Source organism: Oxyura jamaicensis, chromosome 3 (assembly GCF_011077185.1).
Source record: "Oxyura jamaicensis isolate SHBP4307 breed ruddy duck chromosome 3, BPBGC_Ojam_1.0, whole genome shotgun sequence".
NCBI classification, from domain to species: domain Eukaryota; kingdom Metazoa; phylum Chordata; class Aves; order Anseriformes; family Anatidae; genus Oxyura; species Oxyura jamaicensis.
The window spans coordinates 62,751,158-62,773,939 of NC_048895.1; the positions used below are offsets into that span (position 1 = coordinate 62,751,158).

At 42.2% G+C, this 22,782-nt stretch overlaps 1 protein-coding gene across 3 annotated transcripts in view; it reads left to right on the forward strand.

The window, feature by feature from the left end:
* The first annotated feature begins 88 nt into the window (after positions 1 to 88).
* Positions 89 to 22,782, forward strand: part of LOC118164700 (protein SOGA3-like) — a 54,896-nt gene continuing 32,202 nt past the window's right edge. For 2 of the 3 annotated variants that reach the window (XM_035322389.1, XM_035322391.1), the window contains exons 1-3: positions 89 to 504; positions 777 to 1,001; positions 4,502 to 4,660. In XM_035322389.1, the coding sequence (XP_035178280.1) occupies positions 235 to 504; positions 777 to 1,001; positions 4,502 to 4,660 (654 nt within the window). In that variant the 5' untranslated portion in view covers positions 89 to 234. The remainder of the gene's footprint in view (positions 505 to 776; positions 1,002 to 4,501; positions 4,661 to 22,782) is intronic. The other variant, XM_035322390.1, reaches the window with a different exon arrangement.

Here is a 22,782-nt window from a genome sequence, read left to right on the forward strand (position 1 = left end):
GGGGCGGCGGCGCCGCAGCCGCAGCCGCCGCCGCCGCCCAGGCAGTGGCGGGGGAAAGCGGGGCGGTCCCCGCTGAAGGGCGCGGGGGAGGCGGCCCCGGCGCCTCCATCTTCGTCGGGCGCCGCCAAGGGCCGCGGGGCGGCGGGCGGCGGCGGCGGGTTCTGGAGGGAGGGATGCCTGCAAAGTGAGCTCATCCAGTTCCACCTCAGGAAGGGGCTGGCGGCGGCCGCCCAGATGCAAACCAAGGGCAGCAACCACGGCAGCGGCGGGCCCGGCCCCGGCGCCGCCTCCGCCTCCCCGGCGGCCGCCGCCTCGGCCGAGCCTCCCCCGGCATCCTCCGCCTCCTCGCCCTCTGCCATGGCGGCGGCGGCCGGGGCCGAGGGGCTGCGGCAGGGCGAGGGCGGCGGCCGGAGCGGCACCCCCGAGGGCTCCCTGAGCCCGCAGCTGCAGGACGACATGCAGGAGGAGATGGAGAAGCTGCGGGAGGAGAACGAGAGCCTCAAGGTGAGGGGCCGGGGGCCGGGAGATGGCGGGGGGTGGGAGGCGGGAGCTGCGCCGCGCACCCCCGGGCCCGGAGGGGATTCCCTGCCGCCCTGTGCCCGCTGGGGTCTCTGAGACCTTGGTGGGCTCTCAGCCGCGCTTCCCTGCTTCGTTGCGGCGCTCCTGACGAGCTCGGCGGCACTTAGGCGGTGTCCCCGCGGGGACCAGGGCCGGTGCTGGCATTTGTGTTTCTGACCCACCTGTTGCGTCCCCACCCCTTCTCGCCCCGGTGCCAGAACGAGATAGATGAGCTGAGGACCGAGATGGACGAGATGAGGGACAGCTTCTTCGAGGAGGACGCTTGTCAGCTTCAAGAGATGCGCCATGAGCTGGAGCGAGCCAACAAGAACTGCCGGATCCTCCAGTACCGGCTGCGCAAGGCTGAGCGCAAGAGGCTCCGCTACGCGCAGACTGGCGAGATCGACGGCGAGCTCCTGCGCAGCATGGAGCAGGACCTCAAGGTACGGGCATGAGCAGGTGTCGAGGAGAGGGAGTGCCAGGGATGGAGGCACAGACATGCTCTCAGTCCTCATGACTCAGGCGTTTCCATCCTTTCTGTTGTACAACGCGCACCCCACACAGCACGTAGGATTGCAGCGGCCAAGCCTACTGTAGTAATAGAAACCCTTCAGTGAGTGGCCCGGTGGTGAGGCTTCGTGGGTAGGCTGTTCTCAGCTTTGGTCCAATCGTTTTTCATGTGGGTAATGTGCAATAAGTGACTCAAATACAAATTGGGATCTAGAGCTTTGGATCTTTTTATGATGAACACAAACCATGTCCTACCACTGCAAAATTAAACCAACCTCACTGAGCGGTCCAACTGACTTCTAGGGGACTGCAGTACTCTTTCATAAAGATTTCAGAGGACTGTTACATTACATACATGAAATCCCGACTCTGTGGGTGTCAGTGGAAAAACTGTTTTCTTCAAAGAAGCCAGGATTTTCCACATTCACCTGAAACCGTAGATGTAGCCCATCAAATTTCAGTGTGTCATCAGCTGTATTTAATCCATAGCATCTGAATGAACCACAGCCCATGGCTGAGGACAAGTTTCAGTCTTTGCTTAAAGACTGACATTAGTAAATAATGTATCATCTTCATTCTAGATTGCTCCAATTAGAGGGGAAAATAAGTTTATTTTTCTAGTTGGAAGTTGTTTAATTTTTGCTTCCATACTGTAGATTTTGTTAAGGCTGTTGCTAAATCAGCACTTCTAAACCTTCTTCAGTTGATGGGTCTCCCAGGCATTTCTCATGGAAATGCTGACCTCTGATATAGCAAACTGGAGCTTGTTGACCACGCTGCTGCCTGGGACTAGTGACCTATGTTGAATTCTGTGGACTGCAGTTGGAAATGATAATTTCGTACGTGGTCATGTCAATTTCAAACTTCTTTCTGATAAATGCAATGGACTGGGAGTCTGTGATTCCCAGCCCTGTTTTTCAGAATTGGATCATCTTTTCTGAAAAGTTTCCAGCTTGTCATCATTCTTACTAAAACGTAGATACCAGGCTGAGGCACATTCCAGTAATTTTTTTGCTAATGCCATTAAAAATGCTAATATTCTTCTTGGTATTTCTATTTGATACTCCTTTTCTGCGCACATTAAAAAACACATTTTCTGTTTTGGCCATGACAGTTCTATAAGTAGCTGCTCACGTGGCTATAGACAAACTTGTGCCTTCCTGGTCACAAACAAAACCAGTGAAATGGTTTTCTGATGCACCCTTCTCAGGGGTCAGGTAGAATTTCTGATCAAGAGACAGGTAGAATTTCTGGTCAAAACAGGTAGAACTTCTGACCACAGATTTTGATTTGCACATTTGAAATGATGTGAACAGTTGTGCTACACACCTTGCAGGCAGAATTTGAATAGGAACCTTCCTGTCCCAAGTGAACACTGTGATTCCAGCTTCTAGAGCTGATTTATTTGTTGGCTCAATGCTACTTAGTATTAGCAAGTGATATAAGCAGAGGGCCTGGGAGGGAAGTTGACTCTGTAGCTAGGTGCTCACCTGCCACATAGGAGGTACCAGCTAAGGCCTCAGGTTGAAGAAAGGACTCTCTTCAGTTAGGACCTCTCTTGTGTCTTTCCTAATAACCATGCAACTTACTGCTTGGGAAAGAATAATGATTTTATGGAGCCTTCCCACATGATTGTGTCCTGCTTTGGGGTAGGGATGTTTGTCAAGTGCCATATTTCTGCCAAACTGAATTTCTGGTTCTTGATAGCCATATTTGTAACTCATGTGCAGGCTTTGTAGTGATCCCAAATCTGCTTCTGAAGAAGCAGATTTCTTATATCCAAAATAATGTTCTCCATTTTACAAGAGCAATACAAGAGGAATGGTCTTGCATATGGCTGTGTTAAAATGCATCTTGAATAACTGAGTCCCAGTTCTCAGGTGATCTAGAATGCTCTGTAGGATTTACCTGCATTAATTGCCACTCCACCAAATTTTGTTGCAAAACATCACTACCAGTAAGGATTTTGTTATTTCATTGTATTTACTGATTTGGAGTGTAACTGTGGGCTGCAGACAGATTCTGATAGGTTGCTGTTAAAAATATATCCCCAATGATTTTCTATTTACTTTGGTTGGACAACTAGATGAGCAGTTTAATACTGACTATGGGAAAAGCCATCAAAATACAGCCTTGTGGTGTGATTCTCAGCTCACCCTGCAGTCTCTTTGGAGCATGCTTATAATTGAAATTCCCCTCCACCCTCTCTTTCTGTTGGGCATTATGTGTCTTGAGTGTGTGTGCAGTGGGGGAGGTTATTGAATGGTCTTGTGCTACACTGCAGTGTTGTATCAGTAATTCACACGCACTGTTTCTTGTCAGGGGAGGCTGACTCACTAGCTGCTGCTGTTTTCTGATAGATGGGATTCTTCTAGACTGCTTGCTTACAATTATTATTTTTCCTTTACAGCTTTAGTATGTCAAAGAGAGTTCTTTGACATAAGGATCGCAGTAGTGAAGGCCCTAACAAGAGCTCTCTGAGCTCCCCTAAATAATGTTAGGAGGGGTAAATTTTACTTTCTGGTGTTCTAAAAAAGCATGAAATTTGCCTTTTCAAATTGTATGTATAAATCACCATCATAGCAGTGATTGGTGTATATTTAAATATTTTTAGTGTATGATTCTAATTTCTGGTGGTTTCACCAAATGCAAATAGTTTGAATGGCAGCATTCTTAATACCTTACATGAACAAAAGGAATTAGATATTGTCACGTTCCTTTTAGCTCTTCCTGTGAAAATGCAGTTTAGAAACAAACAAACAAAAACTACAAAAAACTACCTCATGTTCATTTTAATTTAAAAATATTGGACTACATTTGGATAAATACAAGATTAGTAAAAATGTTGCTTGTTTGTATTATACTCTTTAAATTAACCAGTAGTACTAAATGCCAAATAGTTAGATTTTCTGTCTGTGAAGGAGAGAGGAACTAAAAGGGTAGAAGTATAGTTTGTCCATTTGTAGTTCTATGCAATGGACAGGTACAGTAGGCCTGGAGAAGGTGGGCCCTGCTTTTAAAGCTGACGCTTCCACATGTCAAGTGTTTGAAGGGCATATCCCTTAGTGCATTGAAAGGCGTGGGCTGGCAGTGGTAGAAAGAAAACAGATGCTGCGCTGTCCAGGAATAATGAAGGTACTGTTTCATTGCTTATGTAACAGAACCTAAGAAATAGTTGGTTACCAGTGGTTCCAGTGAAGTCCATAGGAAGAACATGCCAGCTCTTTGTTGGAATTGTCTTGAATTTTGAATCGTTTGGAATTCTATTTGTGTATGCCATTGTCTACATGTTTTCTTACATGCTGCTTCCATAAAAACATCAGAATTGACCTGTAAATGGTTGCTTAGACACTAAACACTTCAGCATTAATTCTTTTGTTACTCTTTTTTTTTTTCCTTCTTCTTCTTTCTTTTGAAATACCACTTCATTTAGGTTGCAAAAGATGTATCAGTGAGACTTCATCACGAGTTAGAAAATGTGGAAGAAAAACGTACAATAACAGAAGATGAAAATGAAAAATTAAGGCAGCAGCTTATAGAAGTTGAAACTGCAAAACAAGCACTGCAGAATGAACTGGAAAAAATGAAAGAGGTTAGTGTTGCTATTTACTTTTACACAAAGTATTTGAAGTTCTCAAATTCTTACTGTTAAACTTACCATTTTTCTTCCTGTAACTTGTTTTGGGGGCATAAAATATGACAGATAAAAGTTGAAAGTAGCAAAGAGTGCTGAGATACAGATTTGTGACTGGGAAGCTGAGAATGAACTAAAATATTCAGTGATTTCTAGAAGAAATGGAAAGCAAACTGTGGCTTTGTTTTTCCCAGACTGGGAGGGAAATGTAGAACTGATAGTAACAGGGTTCAGAAGCTTTGAGACTTTGTGTCTAAGTTAAGACGTGTGGATAGAATGTTGAAAGGAGTCAGAGGCATCTGACTTTGCAAATGATGTTCCCCCCACATTTTTACAAAGACCGGTATTTTCCCTTCGCAAGGGACTGTCAGGCACACAAAGACAGGGAATCGAGACACATCTCCATGTTGTTCAGGCATGTTCTTTTGGAGTACTGGAGAGTGGGGGACTCTACCTGGTCTTTCAGTCTTAGCATAATTTTATTTTACATCTAATTCATCTACAAAATTACTCCATTTGCCATTATATAGATGCAAGATACCATCCCATTATGTAAGCAGAAAATTGTATTACAGTGGTAATAGCCTGGCCGACAGAGATAATAAAGCATGCGGTAAAAGAAGAAACTGTTGAATAAGAATGAATTCTCGGAACAGATTTTAGAAACAACTCTCATGTTCTATGTTTAAAATTCAATGAATGACACTGATTTTCACATTTATTAATATTCCCTAACAGAAATGCCAATATCTACTTTGATTTTGCATGAAGCAGAAGAGATGTATTTCAGTTGTTAAGAAAGACAGGAGATTCTCAGTTGTATGATAAGTTACAGTATTTTTAAGATTTGCAAATGCTTACTCTAAGGGATGTAGTATTAAAAATTTTCATATGTTTCCTTTACAGGAACTGAATTTCAACCATGTTAGTAGAGGATGAACAGGTGGTTATTTTTCGTCACCTTCTGCTGCTTTTCCAGATAATTGCAGATTTGAAAAGGGCATTGAATCTGAGCCTTATTTAACTTCTTCTCCTCTCTGAGATTTCCTTTTTCTGTTTTCACTCTGGTCTATGCTGTCAAATACCACTCAGCTTCCGGGACCACGATGGTCAGCATGACAGCATGATCTTTCTCTAATTGGCCTTACAACTTGTTGTTAAGCTTGACTTTACTCCAAGTTTTCAATGTTTTTTGTTCTTCAGACACTACTTTCCTGTAGATTCCTATTTCTGAATCCTTTCCTCCTGCCCTGTGATTGGTTGTACCACAGGTAGCTTATTTATTTACTTTTCCCTCGCTTCTTCTTATGGGTCTTTGCACTACAGTGAAACGTAGTGGCAATTTAATACCTTGCATTCTTTGGGAGCTATGTAGCCGCAGGAAATTAACCCAGTAATTAGGCTTCCTCATCTCTTTCATCAGTGGTCTTTTTCTCCTTATCATGTCTCTTCCTTTTGGCCCACTAGGCTGGACTGTGGTTCTGCTGTTCTCATATTCCACTTCTTTTTTAGCTTAGGTATTTGCATCTTTCTGTCTTTGCCCTCGGAAGCCAGCAATGGAAGGATACTTCCAGCTCCAGAACAAAAAAATGTTGTATTTAAGCTAGGGGCTCTTCTACATGATACTATTTTCCTGAAGCTGAAGCAGATGAATGATTCCCTTTGGCACAGAATGGGGGCACTGAGCCAGAGCTGAGAAATGCATCAAGACTACACCAGAGTAGAGATGGAGCTGATGAAGAGTCAGAACATCCTTATACTGAGCTGGGGAGAGCTGCCATGCCCAGTTATTGTGTGTGTCATCAGAATTAGGAAGGAGTTTTCATTTATATATTTCACACAGGCTGTGGAGTTTCAGTGAGCAGGAGGAGGCTACTTGTCAGGCTAGGACTTTCAGCACAGGGTGGGAGATGTTGGAGAATGGCTGAGGAGATGCAAGTGAGAGAAAAGTAAGTTTGAAGCAAAGGCAAATTATTTTGCACTTTGCAAACATGCCATGCCTTTGGGAGCCAAGGGAAGGATGCTGATGAAGAACACAAATGCTTACAAATTTAAAATTCAGAATCTGTGAAAAAGCTATGAAAATGTTAACATGAAACAACCGTGAGGACAACCCATAGTAGTCTAAAGTGAATTAGATTTTTTCTGTGACAAAAGCTTTTTCTTATTCTTCAGCAATTGGAGGTTTTGTATGTCACTGTCAGATAGTCATAACATTAATGTGTTTGCATGTGAGTTATTTCCTGTGGTTTACAACACTTTCTTATTTCAGTACACCCATTATAGCCAATGGAACCTCCTCCTTAAGTTCTAATCAGCATAAATAGGAGTGCAGAGTCAAGGCCTTTTGTCTGGATTGTGTTCTTCGCTTTACTGTGCTTTGAATTAATGACTGAAGTCACTCTAAAGTCAATGAAGCTTTTTGATTTTACAGCATAGTAGCAGTGCTCAGAGTATATATATCTGATTTCTGTACTTTCATGTTACCTAGTGTACTGCAGAAACACAGACCTAATTTTGTGCACCAGCTGATAAAACTTCCCATTCTTCTCAAAATCTATTTATTTATAACTGCCATGGGAAATTTGTTCTCCTTTTATGATGAATGGTGTGAGGTAGCAAAGAAAGGTTAAGAGACTTAATAGAAAATGTTGGAGGCAGAAACAGCATTTTTTGTCAGTTGGTCTCCAGAGTGTGACCAGAGCCAAAGCTTTCTGTGTAGATTCTATATTGTTTTAATATACAAGACTTGACCGCAAACATGCCTATAATATAAATGCTAGCAGATGTGTTTGTGTAGACAAAGCTAGAGCGTAGAGACAAATCCAGAGTTCTCCGCTGAACATTTTGGGGTGAATATAGACTTGTGAATGTATTAGCACAGAGAGATAGGAAATAGTTGCAATTTCCTTTCCTGGTTTGGAGCTTTTGGAAATATATATATATTTATATATATATGTATGTAATATATATATATCATGACAAACAGAAGTTGTTGTTGATTGCAGCAGAAGCTTGCAAGCATCCAAGGTTCGGAAGGTGTTCCAGCAAGGCATATGTTTTCTATCAGTTACTCGTACTTGCAGTCCCCCAGCCTGCAGGTATTTCATTTTGCAGTGTTATTCCTGCATGCATCCACATGGAAACACAAGATTTTTAATCTAGGTTGTCAATTTTCAGAATTTATTTCTGGCAACCACTGCTGATTTCCTCTTTATTGTTTGATTTATTATTAATTATAATATTAATTGTAATGCTTTTTTGAGGAAGCTAAGAACAAACTAGAGAAAGTGTTTCCTAAAAGAAAGAGAAAGCAACTGTAGCTAGATGCAATTTTTAAATATAAAAAAAATGTTAATGACTTGCATTCCTTAACATGTTCATTAAATTGTTTTTAGTTCTTACACTCATTTTAGATATGCAGTAAGAAAAGTAGTATTCAAATTGGCAACGATACGCCTACTGACAGAAGCTTAATAATTCAAAATACGGTAAGCATTTGTTGAAGCCTAATTAACACTTACAGACCTTTTAATGATGAAATATGAACACAAAATAAGAATTCATTCGTTTGCTATAGCTATATAGGAAATGCCCAGTTAGCCATGTTTTAGAAGGGTTGTTGTGAGAGAAATGGAGTATGGGGACAGTATGACAGATGTACTGGACCCTGGGCTTCATAAATCCTCATTGCAATGCAGATATGTAATTGCAGGAGGCACAGTGTTTTTTTCAGAAACATATGTCTTTATGGATAGAAATAGATTGCTCTGTTAGTGCTCCTAGCTGGGCAGATGCAAGATAGCTCAGTTCTTAAAGCCACGTTAGAGTAATGTCATCAAGCTGACATTTTCTACTTCTGAGCTCTGGTTATTAGCTCAGGTAGAGAGCTTGTGATAACCATGGCTACATGGCATGAACCAGAGACATCTTGTGCCCAGTCAATTCAGAATGCAGGCAGAGGAGTTTACATCTCTCTGCATGGATCCGTGTTTCCTGGAGTGGTGCCTGTCTTGTCAGTCTGTTTTGTATGTTGCATGAAGATGGAAGAAGGCAGCATGATCTAGGGAGCTGGGTACTTGACTTTCAAGGGGGAATTTGAATTCTGTTCCTGATTTTGATGCAAACTGGCTTCAGGACCACAGGAAAGTAATTATACCTTTTTGCTTACTCTTGCAACATTTGTTTTGCCCTGTTTATGTAACCTGTGGGCACAGATTAGATCTCCATACATCACTGAGTGCTCAGGCTGAGCAGAAATCAGAACAGTAGCTGGAGATTTCTCAACAAAAGCTGCAGTCAAGGAAAGAAAGAAGGAAAAACAAACAAACAAACAAACAAAAAAAACACCACCACAAAAAACAAAACTGGAGAGCTGTGAAGAGAACTGGTAAGGGAAAATCTCATCCCAGTCCCCTTGATCACCAATATCAGCTATGTCTCCTTGATAAAAATCTCTCTATTTTTCTCTCTGAGTCTCTTCTTCTGTCGTCTAACTACAACCACAGATTTCTACTCTGTCTCTCTGTCTCCTATAACTCTTATCCTTTTCCCTCCCTTTCCCATCTTCCCTTCTTCCTTCCAACTCTTTATCAGTGTCCAACCACCCCCTGGATTTTAAGACTATTCCAGTTCAGTTTCCTCATATTCTACTGCAAATATATCATCCCCATTTCTTACAGTTTATCTCTCAAAATCTGTTCTTTTGCCCTGATTCTTCTGCCCCTTCACATCAATCTCTCAGCTTCTTTGGTTTGTTCTGAGCCTTCCTTTGTTTCCAAATCTTAACTCTTCACTTTTGCATCTGGACTGAGGGCAGTGGAGGATCATTCACTCTTCTGTGAAACAGCAACTATATCAATTATATCAGCAACTACGAGCACAAGAGAAAATGGTTCTGGTTGTAATGCCTGGCTTCAACCTTTCTTAGACCAATATGGAGCAATAGTAGCAGGAGTGGTTAGGCATGGTCTTCTGGAGTTGGAACATAATCTGTCATCTTGAGTAAATGCACAGATTGATAGCTAGGGAGGGAGAGTATGTGATAGTTTACAAATACAGATTTTTCTGCAATTTAAACTGGTAAACTCCAAGAAATAACTACCTGCTGATCTATAGGAATGGAAGATTTTAGAAGGGATACTATTGGGCCAGTCATGATTGGATGAATTACAAAAGCACAAAGTATATACTATATATTGACACACAAACATTCCAGAACAGAGGCATACTGGAACCTCTCAAAAGAACAGGTGCTAGAATAACTTAATACGAGCAAACCAGGATATTCTGTTATTGGAGAGAGAATCACTTTGCTGAAGTTTTCTAAAATATTAACAATGTTAATGTCTCAACGCATTGCAGAAATCACATCTTCTAGTTGTGTGAAAAAGCTTTCATCTATTTCCTCTTATTCATCAGATGGTCTGTAGAAGATACCCAAAAAGATGTTACCCGTGCTCCTCTGTCCTCTAGTCCTTACCCATAGCTTGTAGCTAGCCCATCACCCATAACAGTGCAACGCATTTGAACTTTGCGTAAAGTAGAAGCCTATTCCCTCACCATTAGGGATCATATCAATCTATGGCAGAGCTCCAGGCATGTGAGCTATCCCTTCCTGTCTCCCATGTGATCCCAGCAAGGTCATGGCTCTGTAACTGGGTGTGGATTTCTAGCTTGTGTTTCTTTCCCATGCTGTATGCATACAAGTCACAGGAGGTAGTCACCTGGTTGTGCTGCTTCGACAGGGAACGTTTGAGTCTTCTCTATCATGCTGTCCTCCAGTAACTTCCTAATTTCACCGCCATGATTCCATTTCAAGTTCAATGTCTTTTCAAACAGCTACAATGGAGGGAGCAGGGACAAGGTAGAGAGAAAGGGAGATGAGATGTTACTACGCTTGCTGATGGAGCTGATCAGCTTCACAGGATCAGTGTAGTAAACCAGTATTCTTCAAAGAGTAATTTACTTGTTCCTGGCACCAGGTGGCAGCAGGGTAGGATTTAATAAGTCTTTCACAAGCCCAGTTCCTCCCTGTTTTTTTTGGAGGACCCAAATATCAAGTCTCGGCAGCCCTGCTACTAGAGGTTTCTAAGCAGAGTGCTTTAGTGGTCTGGAATCTGTTTGTTGCCTCATGAAAATTCAAGTTGCTCTGGTGAACAGCAGCATGATTATGAGACTTCATTTGAAAAAAATTAGAAACATATCTCTGCCTTGGTTTATGCAGGAAAAAGCAAAAAAAATCCTGTGTCTCCAAACCTGTCTCAGTTATTCTCTAAGTGTCACACCCCTGCAGATGCAGAATCCCCATTTACTTCTGTCAGGCTTGCTTATGTGGAATTCTATTACATTTGGTATCCTGCCTAAATATTTTGTTCCTTTACAAACAGTAAATGCTATTCATAATCTGTGAGGGTGTGATTCTGACTTCTTTGCTCAGAGCACACTGTTGTCAGTTCCACTGATTTCACAGTGAGCAGGGTAAGCAGAGTTCACTTCAGTTTAGTTTTCTGAGCATGTGAAAAGAATAATAATGGAGAAATAAATTAATTTATGTTACAAAATCTGTATTAATAATTCTCTGAAAATGTCATGCCACAAGGGAAAAAAAAGTACATTTGCAAAGCAGTTTACACTTGAACCTCATAAAATTACATTTTAATTACGTGCTAGCCATCAGCAATTCATGAGCTGCGTGCTTCATGTTCTTTATCAGAACTGAAAATAAACAGCCTGATTGTCAATAATAATAAACTCCAAAACATACATAATAAATAGTGGAAGATTTCAAAAGAAAAAAGCTGGAAACATATCTCATTGTGAAGAGGTTTTGTGAGGAAAGATGCCTAGAAGGTGTTTTTTTTTGGAGAGTCGTTGAAGCTAATGTGCTGCGTTGTGGATTCTTATTAAATCAGCATAAAGCTTGCAAGGACATGCAAAATGAGTGGGTGATTTGCTTGCTAATGGGAAAGCATTAATAAAAGTGGCATCTGTAGTCAAAAAGAATATATCTGGCATATATATAAAGCAGGAAAGAATTTAGCCATCACAAAAATGAAGTTAAGTTTGAGCAACACTTCTGAATCTGTAAACATACTACTATCGCTCTGCCTTGATGGAGGCAAGGAAGTTCCTTCCTTTTGGCAGGATATTACTTTATTTGCCTTTTTTTTTTCTTTTTTTTCCTGTGATGGATATGAGCAGCCTTAGATTTGCAAGTTCTCCAGTCAAATATGTTATTATTGATGCTACAGGTAAAATCAGTATCCCTTTTTATTAAACTCTATAAAAATAAAATAGGTAATAGCTGTCTTAAACTATACAGAATGGGGACACAGAATTAAAACAGAATTATGAGACAAGCTTCCAAACACTTAGAAACCGTGTGCTAGGGAAAGGACACAACTCCCCTGCATCCTGGTCTTAAGTCAACACCTGAGATCATTTTATTGTTTGGATCATGATTCTCAAAGTTGCTTTTGGTACAGATTTGCTTCCATTATTTAACAACTACATTTGTAAAATAAATGTGTGGTGACTGTGGCTCAGGTAACTGAGCCATACACATACTGTGTTAACAAATGAAGGAAAGTTTGGGAAATTCAGTATTCCTTGGTTTACCTTCAGTCATCTTGTAATCTCATGCTGGCACTGTGCTGCTTGTAAGCTTGAGAATTTTACTTATTTTCTAGGAAAAGACATAAAGTTTTATGGGACTTTGCAATGGTCCTCAATTACAGATGACAAGTTTTTAGTTTTGCATTTCCCAGTTTCATTTTTTTTTACTCGTGGACATTTAAGTGTCCAAATATATAATTTAAACATAGAGGTACCAACTTGACTGCTCAAATGAAAGGTGCTAAATAACTAAAAAAAAAAAAGTCCAAGTGTAAAAATGAGCTCCCTGCTCTAGCTGGCATTTCAATAACCATCATGCTGCCTTTCACAGTTGTATCCATGGTTGTATACATAGACAATACATAATTCACACTGGTTCTTTTGTTGTTTTAATTTTATAAAAGTAATATATTATGCTTTTTAAATTCCAACTGAAATTTTCTTTTTATTTATTGTCAATTTTGGCAGGTGTCTGGATTTTTTTTTTAATTGTAAGACACTATATGTGATTTGCTCTGTTTCTTAAGGAAAGACATTGGGTAGTAGGCCAAATGCAACCTCTTTATATTGCTACAGAAGCATGAAGGGGACTATAGGGGTAGACCTGGATTCTCTAGATTAAGAGGAAATCCATATGACTTTGCAAGAGTACTTTCTATCAGCTGGTCTTAAATTGAGTTCTTCAGACACCCCACATGAAACAATTTTTCTTGTTTCATGTGTTTCTTGTTCTGATGTTTCTTGTTACTTTCTTTGGTGCTGATAGCAAGTCCACAGTTAAAAATCTTGGGCGCTTTGTCACCTAGCAGATTTATTCGTTATTCTGCATATAGAATTTAGCAGTGTATCTTTCAGGTGTCTGTATTCCTAATGGCTTTTTGTCAGAGCCTCACAGCCCTGGGTTGTTTCTCCCTGCCTTAGGAAGTAAGCTGAAAGTAGCACTGTGGAAGTAAGCACTGCTCTGTGTTTTGGCTGAACCCAGCTGCCAGCATGAGGAATAAGAACCTTGTCATGTCATAATACAGACGGCTGTTGTGAAGCATGTCATGGGCCCTCAGGGAGTAATGCCAGTGCAGTTTCCAGTGTAAAAACAGGTGAAAGAGACTGGCAAGACCTCAAATGGGAAAATGGACATCAGAGCCATATGCAACAAACTCTCACAGAAACTGCAGAATTTACTATTCAGTATGTTACTCATTACTTTTTCAGAATGATGGTTCTGTGAACCTAGGTGGCTCTCATAAAGTGCTTGGTAGTTACAGAATCAGAAACACCAACTGAAGCAACTATTAAATTGAGTTCTTCAGCCACCCCACATGAAACTTTTTTTTTTGTGTTACGTTCACCCACACACCATGTCCCTAAACACCAATTCCAACCTCTCCTTAAGCACCTCCAGGGACAGTGACTCCACCACTTCCCTGGGCAACCCGTTCCAATACCTGATTACTCTGAGAAGCAAAAGATGTAGTGTGATAATTACTTTTGATTGCACCATACATTTTGGTCCTTTTCTTTCAAAGTTCTTGTCTCAGCCACTTCCTCCCCACCCTGCCACCCCTCCCCTGCCCCCAAAAAAGAAAGAGGGAATCCAACTTGAATGTTTTGTTGCAAATGCTCGATAATGTTTCTTGTGTTTGTCTCCAGTGCACTTACATTGTGCAGTGTGTTTCCTGGATCCCTGGGAAGGCAATGGAGAAATACTTCTGGAAGCTATTTCCAAACATACAAGACACAAGAAGGTGACTGGGAATAGTCAGCATGGATTGACAAAGGGGGAATCATGCTTGACAAAACTGATAGCTATCTATGAAGAGATGACTGGCTCAGTGGATGAGGGTAGAGTACTGGATGTTGTTTATCTGAACTTCAGTAAGGCTTTCAACAATCTTTCATAATGTTCTCCTAGACAAGCTGATAAAGTGTGGGCTAGATCACTGGGCAGTGAGGTTGATTGAAAACTGGCTGATGCGCTACTAGGCACAAACAGTTGTAATCAGCAGCTCAAAGTCCATCTGGAAGCTGGAGCATAGTGGCATATCTCTCAGGGAACAGCAGGAGCCAACTGCTCACAATGACTGGGAGCCAGGAGACAAGTGCAATAACACAGCTGAGAGGGCAGGAGCCCCACCAGTGACCAGTCCAACAGTGCCTGAGCATGGAGAGCAGAACAGGCCTGGGGAAGGCAGCTGTCATCAGCTGAGGCCAGATCATCTGACAGGTTTGTGGTGACGAGAAAGGTCTGAAATTAGCTGGGGAAGTCAATTCACAGGTTGGGATCAGGTCCAGTGATGAAGAAAGAGCAAGGTCAACCTAGAAATTCAGGCCACAGTTCAGGGTTAAGATTGACAGGGTCTGTGGCCAAGCACAACAGTGACAAAGCTGCAGGTGGGTACAGCTATCACACAGCTCAGGCAGGGACTCAAGGCACAGGTCTGAGCATAGGTGGAGCTCCTGGACCCATGCGGTGTGGATGGAATCCCCATGTGAAGCTCATCAGGGTAATCATGGCCTATTAACATGCTCAGGCCTCTGGCAGTACCTCAGGGGTCTGGATCTGTAGGGTCCATGGCTGGGTACAGCTGTGGTGAGCTGGAAGCCAGTGCTCCTCTGACACTGCTCAAGCAGGGACTGAAGCCCCTGGGCTGAGCTGAAATGGGGCTCCTGGGCCCACAGGCAGAGTGCGTAAATGAAGGTGGTCAGAGCTACTAAGGCAGACCTTTGGGTGCCCTCAGGGCCCTGGAAGGAGAAGAATAAGGGTGTGTGTGCATGCATGTGAATCATGTCAATATATATAAATACCTAATAGGAGGGTAGGAAGAAAGCGAAGTCGGATTCCTTTCATTGATGTCCAGTGACAGGACAAGAGGCAATAGGCACAAACTGCAGTGGTGACAATTCTGTTTAAGCATAAGAAAACATGTTTGCTGTGAAGGTGATCAAACACTAGAACATTTTGGTTGTAGAGGAAGGAGTCTTCATCCTTCAAGTTACACAAGACCCCACAGGACATGGCATTGGGAAGCCTGCTTTATTTGACTCTGCTGTGAGCAGGGGGATTGGGTTAGATCTCCAGAAGTTGCTTTCAACCTTAACTATTTTGTGATTCTTTGATTTTTTTTTCTCACTTGTGTTGTCTGTAATTGGCAATAACAAGCATGATCTAACATCTCATTTTGTGGCAGAGCTTACAGGTGTAGAAAAGGTCCGTTCTGGAAGGGAAGAAAAGAAATGGTTTCCAGGTTACTTCTGTTAAACAAGTCTGTAAAGTTGTCTTCTTGAAGTCTGTAAAGTCTGTAAAGTTGTCTTCTTAGGCAGAACCCAGCCAGTGAACAGGAGATCAGATGCAGGTACATGAAGCAGGGCATTTTCCCTGCTGCTCTGATGTGCCCACTGTTTTGTGCAACTAGTTTGTTCTGTGCAATATAGCTCTGTGTGTGCGTGCAGAGTATTAAACCTTCATTCAGACAGATACCTCACATGCATTAAGGGGAGTGATGTATGACAAATGAAGTAAAACAAAGACAGTATTATACCTGCCACAGTGGTTGGGGAATACTGCCCAGTGAATAGCTTCTGTGGCTGGGCTGTACAACAGTAAAGACTGATTGTACAATGTGATTCTTCATTGATTACCAGTGTGCTAGTTGTGCTCTATCTCTTAACAGTCCTGTAAGTGTACTACAGTTCGGAGAGCAGAATGGCATGTTTTGAGCCGTCTTCTTTCAGACACTTACATTTGCATATATTTATAGCCATATTCTGTGGTGTATAGAGGTGAGTCACTTAACAGGGAGAGCACCCAGCTATAGGGTGTCCTGGGTGCTGTGATCAGCCAGACTGCTCTTCTGAATTATACTAGACAGGAACAAGAACACCAAGCTTATGATGTTTGTTAACCTGGCGGTTTATTCTTACTGCAGTGTTTGTAAGATTAAGAAATGCAACCCTCTGGCATTTTAAGATCCAGGTCTTGACAATGCTCCACAGTTATGAATTTCAAACATTGCATTTATTAATCTGAAGTAAAGGGCAGTGGATTAACCTTTTATAGGTGCAGGTAAATTTTTTGAAGTGTTTGTTTCTGCGGAGATGTTTTGGCATATTACATGTTTTTTCTTCTTACTGTTTAAATTATCAATAGCACATATTGAGATGTGTAGAGTGAGTGGATATCAATTCTGTCTTTCTTTGTCTGATCTGTGTTGTATGATTGTGTTAATTGAATTTGACACTCTCAGCCATGAGTTCAGGTTAGGATAATAACCAACCTCTTTGCTTAGGTCACAGATGAATACTTGCACTTACAATGTATTTGCCATGCATTTGTTTCCATCAGTGTTGTGTATAATGAGAGGCTTCTATGTCCCTGTAAAGCATGACTGATGATAACATCAAAGTAGCCTAATTACCAAGAGTGTTTTATATTACAGGCTTGGCTGAACTATTTCAATTTTTACAGATGCTTGCAGTTTAGATCTTTGATTAAATGACTAATTAGAAGCACCAGTAACAGTGCCCCTGAAAGAGTTTTGAACTGGAATGTTGCCTTGATGATACACAGACACAAATACACTCGGAAGGTTCATTTTCTTTGTGGCGTGCTTCTCCAAGTAATGTTGCTGAGTTCCCAGGCTTTGGTACAGTTTCATACAGTCAGCAATTGAGGCCAGAACTGTATAATATGATCAGCCAGTCTGGCTTCTTGAATACCATGGGTCATAGGATACCTCAAGACATTTTATTTAAACAATAGCTACTTTTCAGAAAAAGTTGCTGGTCTTCTGTGAAAGTTGACAGCTACAAACAGCCTATCACAACTCTTCCTGAACTGCTCCAGTAATGGGTAAATTTTTGCACCTCCCCTCTCATCTAAATTAGCTGAAAGCAAGTTACCAGCCAGGCAACATGTATTCCTGCTACTGTGCTAAATTCAAGAGTCCAGCATCAATTCTTTATTTGTGTTGTTGTTGTTTGGTTGGTTTAATCTGCATGCTTAGAGTTGACATCATTTAGCCATCTAAAAATTAAGCTGTAAACCTAAGTGAGGAATTTGGCCTCCCTCAGAGAAGAAAGATGGGCACTGCTTGGAAGTGGTTCATTGCACTGGTCTGAGGGTGGCATGGCTGTGGAGAGGAACATCCATCTCTAGAGACTGCACAGGGAACCTCAGTTTCAACATCTACTTCCTAGGACAAATTAAGCCATTTGGTCACCATGGTGGTTTCACTGCATGGTGGTTTCACCGCTCTCCCACACTCCCTCAAAAGAACAGGAGGAGAAAACATGATGAAAAAAGCTCATGGGTTGAGATAAGAACAGGGAGATCACTCACCAGTTACTGTCACTGCCAAAGTAGACTCTGTGTAATGGGATTAATGTAATTTATTAGAATCATAGAATCATAGAATATCCTGAGTTGGAAGGGACCCTTAAGGATCATCAAGTCCAACTCTTGACACCGCACAGGTCTACCCAAAATCAATTGCCAGATAACAGATTAGAGCGGTGAGAACTAAAAACACCGCCCCACATCCACCCTCTTCCACCTCCTCTTCCCCCAAGCAGTACAGGGGAATGGGGGAATGGGGGCTGTGGTCAGTCTATAGCACTTTGTCTCCGCTGCTCCTTCTTGGTCCCTCTGTGCCCCTGCTCCCCGCGGGGTCCCTCCCACGGGATGCCGTCCTTCCCCAACTGAGCCTGCGGGGGCTGCCCACAGGTAGCAGCTCCTCAAGCACTGCTCCCACACGGCTCCGTACCACGGGGTCCATCCATCCCCCAGGAGCAAACTGCTCCAGCACGGGTCCCCCACGGGCGGCAGCTGCCCCCAGACCCCTGCTCCTGCGTGGGCTCCTCTCCACGGGCTGCAGCTCCGGCCCGGGGCCTGCTCCTGCGGGGGCTCTCCATGGGCCGCAGCCTCCTCCAGGCCACATCCACCTGCTCCCCCGGGGGCTCCTCCACGGGCTGCAGCGTGGAGATCTGCTCCGTGTGGGACCCATGGGCTGCAGGGGGACAGCCTGCTCCACCAGGGGCCTCTCCACAGGCCACAGGGGAACTGCCCTCCTGCACCTCCTGCCCTCCTCTGCAATGACCTTGGGGGCTGCAGGGCTGCTTCTCTCGCGTTTTCCCACTCCCTTCTCCCAGCTGCTGTTTCACAGTCGTTTTTGGTTTTGTTTTGTTTTGTTTTCTCCCTTCCTTAAATCTGCTTTCCCAGAGGCCTACCCAGTGTCACTCCCTGGCTCGGCTCTGGCCAGCAGCAGGTCCCTTTTGGAGCTGACTGGAGCTGGCTCTGATCTGACATGGGGCAGCTGCTGAGCTCTGCTCTCAGAGGCCACCCCTGCAGCCCCCCTGCTATAAAAACCTTGATTTATAAACCTTACACAGTCACAAAAGTACACTTGAACATCCCTTCAGCTGATTATCCTCTTTGAAGTCTGCTTCAGTGATGTAGCTTTTCAGGTTCCTTCTGTATTGTCTAGGCTGTTTTCCTGTTGTCTTAGCATAGCTTTCACTCTTTGTTTTTACATGTGTATTATGACATTTAGTCATATTAAAACAGATATTATTTCATTGCACCTAGGTTGTATGAGTGACTCTCCTTTTTAACATTTCTCCAATCTTTATCTGTGGTTTAAATCCACAATTATTTTACGTTTTTCCCAGGCAGGAGTGAAAAATGTTAATTAGCATAGGACCAAGAATTGATTCCTGTGAGACCCCATTAGGACTGCTGTGGTGTTAATTTGCAGGTGATTTGCTGGCTCACTGACATTTACAATAAATGCAGAAGAGTGGATGTTTGCTCATGATGGCTAGTTAAAAATGCATCCCAGTGATCAAATATTTATAATGAGCTGAAGACTTCATTTTAGAATGAAATTTCCTCATTCCTAGCAAAGGGAACCTTTAAATAAGAGTCTTAAGGCAATGTCTACATGAAGATTTTAAGTCAGCCTACAATCTACAACCTATTCCCTTACTGGGAATGAGCATCTCCCTTAAAAATCTAAGCAAGTTTCATTTAGGAGGAAGAGGCATGGGAGCTAGTCACACGTCTTCTCAGCATTTTGTAGTCAGCGACTTCACTGGTCCCCTGCTCTAGCCAGTGCTGCAATATTTTGCTTCCCCTCATCTCCATCTTTGTCTTGGTAGAAATACTGGGAAAAGCATTGGGTGCAGGCTTATGAGTGTAATAGACCAGGCAGAGAACATAAGATACCAGATAGAGTGAGAAAGGTGGGTGTGGGGATGTCCAAACTGCAAATATGTCTTGCCTCCATTTTAGACTCTAGACTCCTTGGTTTATCTTTGCGGTGTGCTTTCTTGACATGAGCTGCTCAACAAAACGTAGATTTAATTTGTGGCAGGATCACACTGGCATAACTTCAGAGCACTGCAGTCCGGTCCTCAGTTTTCAATAATCCTAATTCCTAAACACCTTTAAAACTTCGCCTCATGTCATATTATAGAAAATATTTCTCAGCCAATTTGCAGAATGTTAGCTTTACAATAGAACTTCCCCAAGGAAATAAAGACAAAAAAGAGACAAAAAGAAAAAGAAGCCCCCTCTTTCTAGTGAGAAGATAGAGTGGTGATTGATCTTGAAATGGATTTCTTCCCCTGTTAACAAAACATCTTCTTCTCAGTGCCGAGACCTCTAGACCAAGTATAGATTTCAGATTTTTTCCTAACTGAATCCATCTACAATTTTTGCATCCTCTCAAATGTAAAATTTTATTTTTTTGTGAGTTGTTCATGTGACCAGAAGTGCTGTCTCTGGTGCACAGACTTTTAGGGTGAGCTGCAAAGCTCCTTTCTCTGTTGCCTGCCTACAGACCTAAACATGTTCTTGGCATGTGCATGTTCGTGATGCCACCATTCCTTGTGAATCAGCTGAGTGACTTTAAGAGCTGACTGTACATACTCTTCAGTATAAAATGGACTTGAAACCACTGTACACCTGTGGTCAGCCCCCAGCTTTGCAGAACTGGCTTCTATATACATCTCTAGTGAGCAGTGTATGTAAAACTTTATTTTGATTTGGTAAAATCTAAAATGTATTTAACTGAAAACTGCCATGTCCATGTCTGTGATTTATGATTATTGCTGTTGTTGTATGGTGGTGTTTTGAACTGTGTTGGTATACTGTCTGTGTCATACTGGCAGTCCCAGATAACAGCTGGGGTGCATTGTACTGGGCACCGTGCAAACCCTGACAGAAAGACTGACTGTATTCTCTCAGAAAACATAAATAACTGAGCTGAAAAATAAACAGCTACTTAGACAAGCACTAGGAAACAGATTTAACTAGCATCACCCTGCAACAAAATACCTTATTCCAGTGTTTTCACTTCAAAGGGTTCATGTTCTGAGATTTACTCTTGCATTTCAGGATTAGGGAGCGGAGTGTTAGCTGACTCTGATTTCTGCATCCATAATGAAGCCTAGTTGGATAGTGCTGGGAAACCAGGCATGCCTAGCTCATTCATCATGTAAAAGTTTCAAATGGCAGGAGGCATCCTCCTCTTCAGGAATTTACTTTCACTGTTTTCAGATAGGTAGATGAGGGAGTGTACAATCACAGAAAACAAAGTATCAGAGTTGTCTGGCTATTTGACCTGGTCATATGGAGGAGACCTTTGAAAAGGCAACTTTGATCTTCTACTGCTCAGGATTTTTTTCAAATGGGAAAACAGAGGAAGCAGGTGTCATGGAAGCAAATGTCCTACTTTGTTTTATTCATTGCAAAGAATGTTTTTATCTGGTTGCATCACAGAGTTATCGTTATTATAGGAAGAAGTTATAAGTGTATTGTAATATCATTATATTATAGGAAGAAGTTCTTTACTGTGAGGGTGGTGAGGCCCTGGCACAGGTTGCCCAGAGAAGCTGTGGCTGCCCCATCCCTGGAGGTGTTCAAGGCCAGGCTGGATGGGGCTTTGGGCAGCCTGGTCTGGTGGGAGGTGTCCCTGCCCATGGCAGGGGGGTTGGAATTAAGGTCCCTTCTGATCTAAACCATTCTATTATTCAATGAAACCATTCTATTATTCAAAGATTATTTGCTTTAGTAATGTGTTTTTTATACAAAATGTAAAGGATTTTTCTAGCTAAAACACAAATGTGTGTCTTTTTCCGTATTTTATTATTTTTTTTCTTTTAATTGACAAATGAATAATAGTAAAGGTTCTGAAAATGATAAGTGAAGTAATTCATAAATGCAAATAAAATAATACAAATATTGCAGGATAGTTGCTCTTTTCTCTTCTGAAATATGAAGACATTCAAAAGACTAAGATCTATTTTTCTCTCCTTGCTTGCTCTCATTTCATATGGTTCTTCAGCAGTGTTTTCAAATACACCAGTTTTAATATGAAGAGGACATTTCTAGAGCTATTAGGGGTATGCTTAGACCCACAGCTCTGTGTTTGGTTCATGGAGTTGGGTGCTGTGCTTCATTGCGTTTCCCATATCCCCGGCATTTACTTTCCCACCTTAATTTTGCAAGCAATTAGAATACTGAAATACTTGGGTCTGCTGCCCTTGAAACAGTGTGGAAGGAGTAAAGGGTTTGTGTGATTCTGCATACTTGTGCCAACGACAGACAAAGACAGTGTCTTGAGTTTGTTACTGGTAAACAGCCACCAGTGTGGCTGGCATTTTATGGAGTCTGTACGTGAAAATGGTTGGTAGAGTTGCAGAATAAGGGAGACATTTTAAAAAAAAAACGAAGATTGCTTTCAGGAGAAAGTGTATTTTCAATTTGCCAACGTGGAGAGTGTCCAGTTATTTTTTACTACATAATCTGATATGTTGAATTAGACTCAGTGGCAGTAAACTGAAAAATCTGTCTTGTGTCTGCTTTGATCCAGATCCATGAGCTAACCGACCATACTTGCCTGAAGGGAAAGTACAGCGAGAGTCTTAGGGCAAATTTCCATTTCCCTGATCACAGTCACTCTGCACCAGAGGCAAGTTTGTGCTGCCCCAAAGTAGTTCAATATTCAGTGACTTTTCACAGAATCACAGTGGTTTGAGTAGGGAGGGACCTTAAAGCCCATCCAGTTCCAACCCCCCTGTCATGGGCAGGGGCAACTCCCACCAGACCAGGCTGCTTGAGGACTGTAAAGATGTTGCTTCAGGACCGTAAAGACAGTGCTAGGTTTGCTGATTTTGAAAGCTCTGTAGATCTCTCACAGCAGTTAGGAGGCAGCTAACTATAAGTGTGCACAGTTCAACTGTATGGGAATAAGAAGGGCCAGTTGCAGCTGTGGAGGTTCAGACGCTGCACATCCTTTGCCTTGTCCTCATCTGTGAGGAGGAATAAGGGCTGATTGTGGAGCCCTGTGCACCCATAGATCCCTTTATGTGTTAGGAATTCGTCCTGTGATTGTTTACATTGATTTTTAGATCATTTACCCTCAGATCAGGCTTGAAATAATCAAACTAAGTGTCTTGAAATCTTG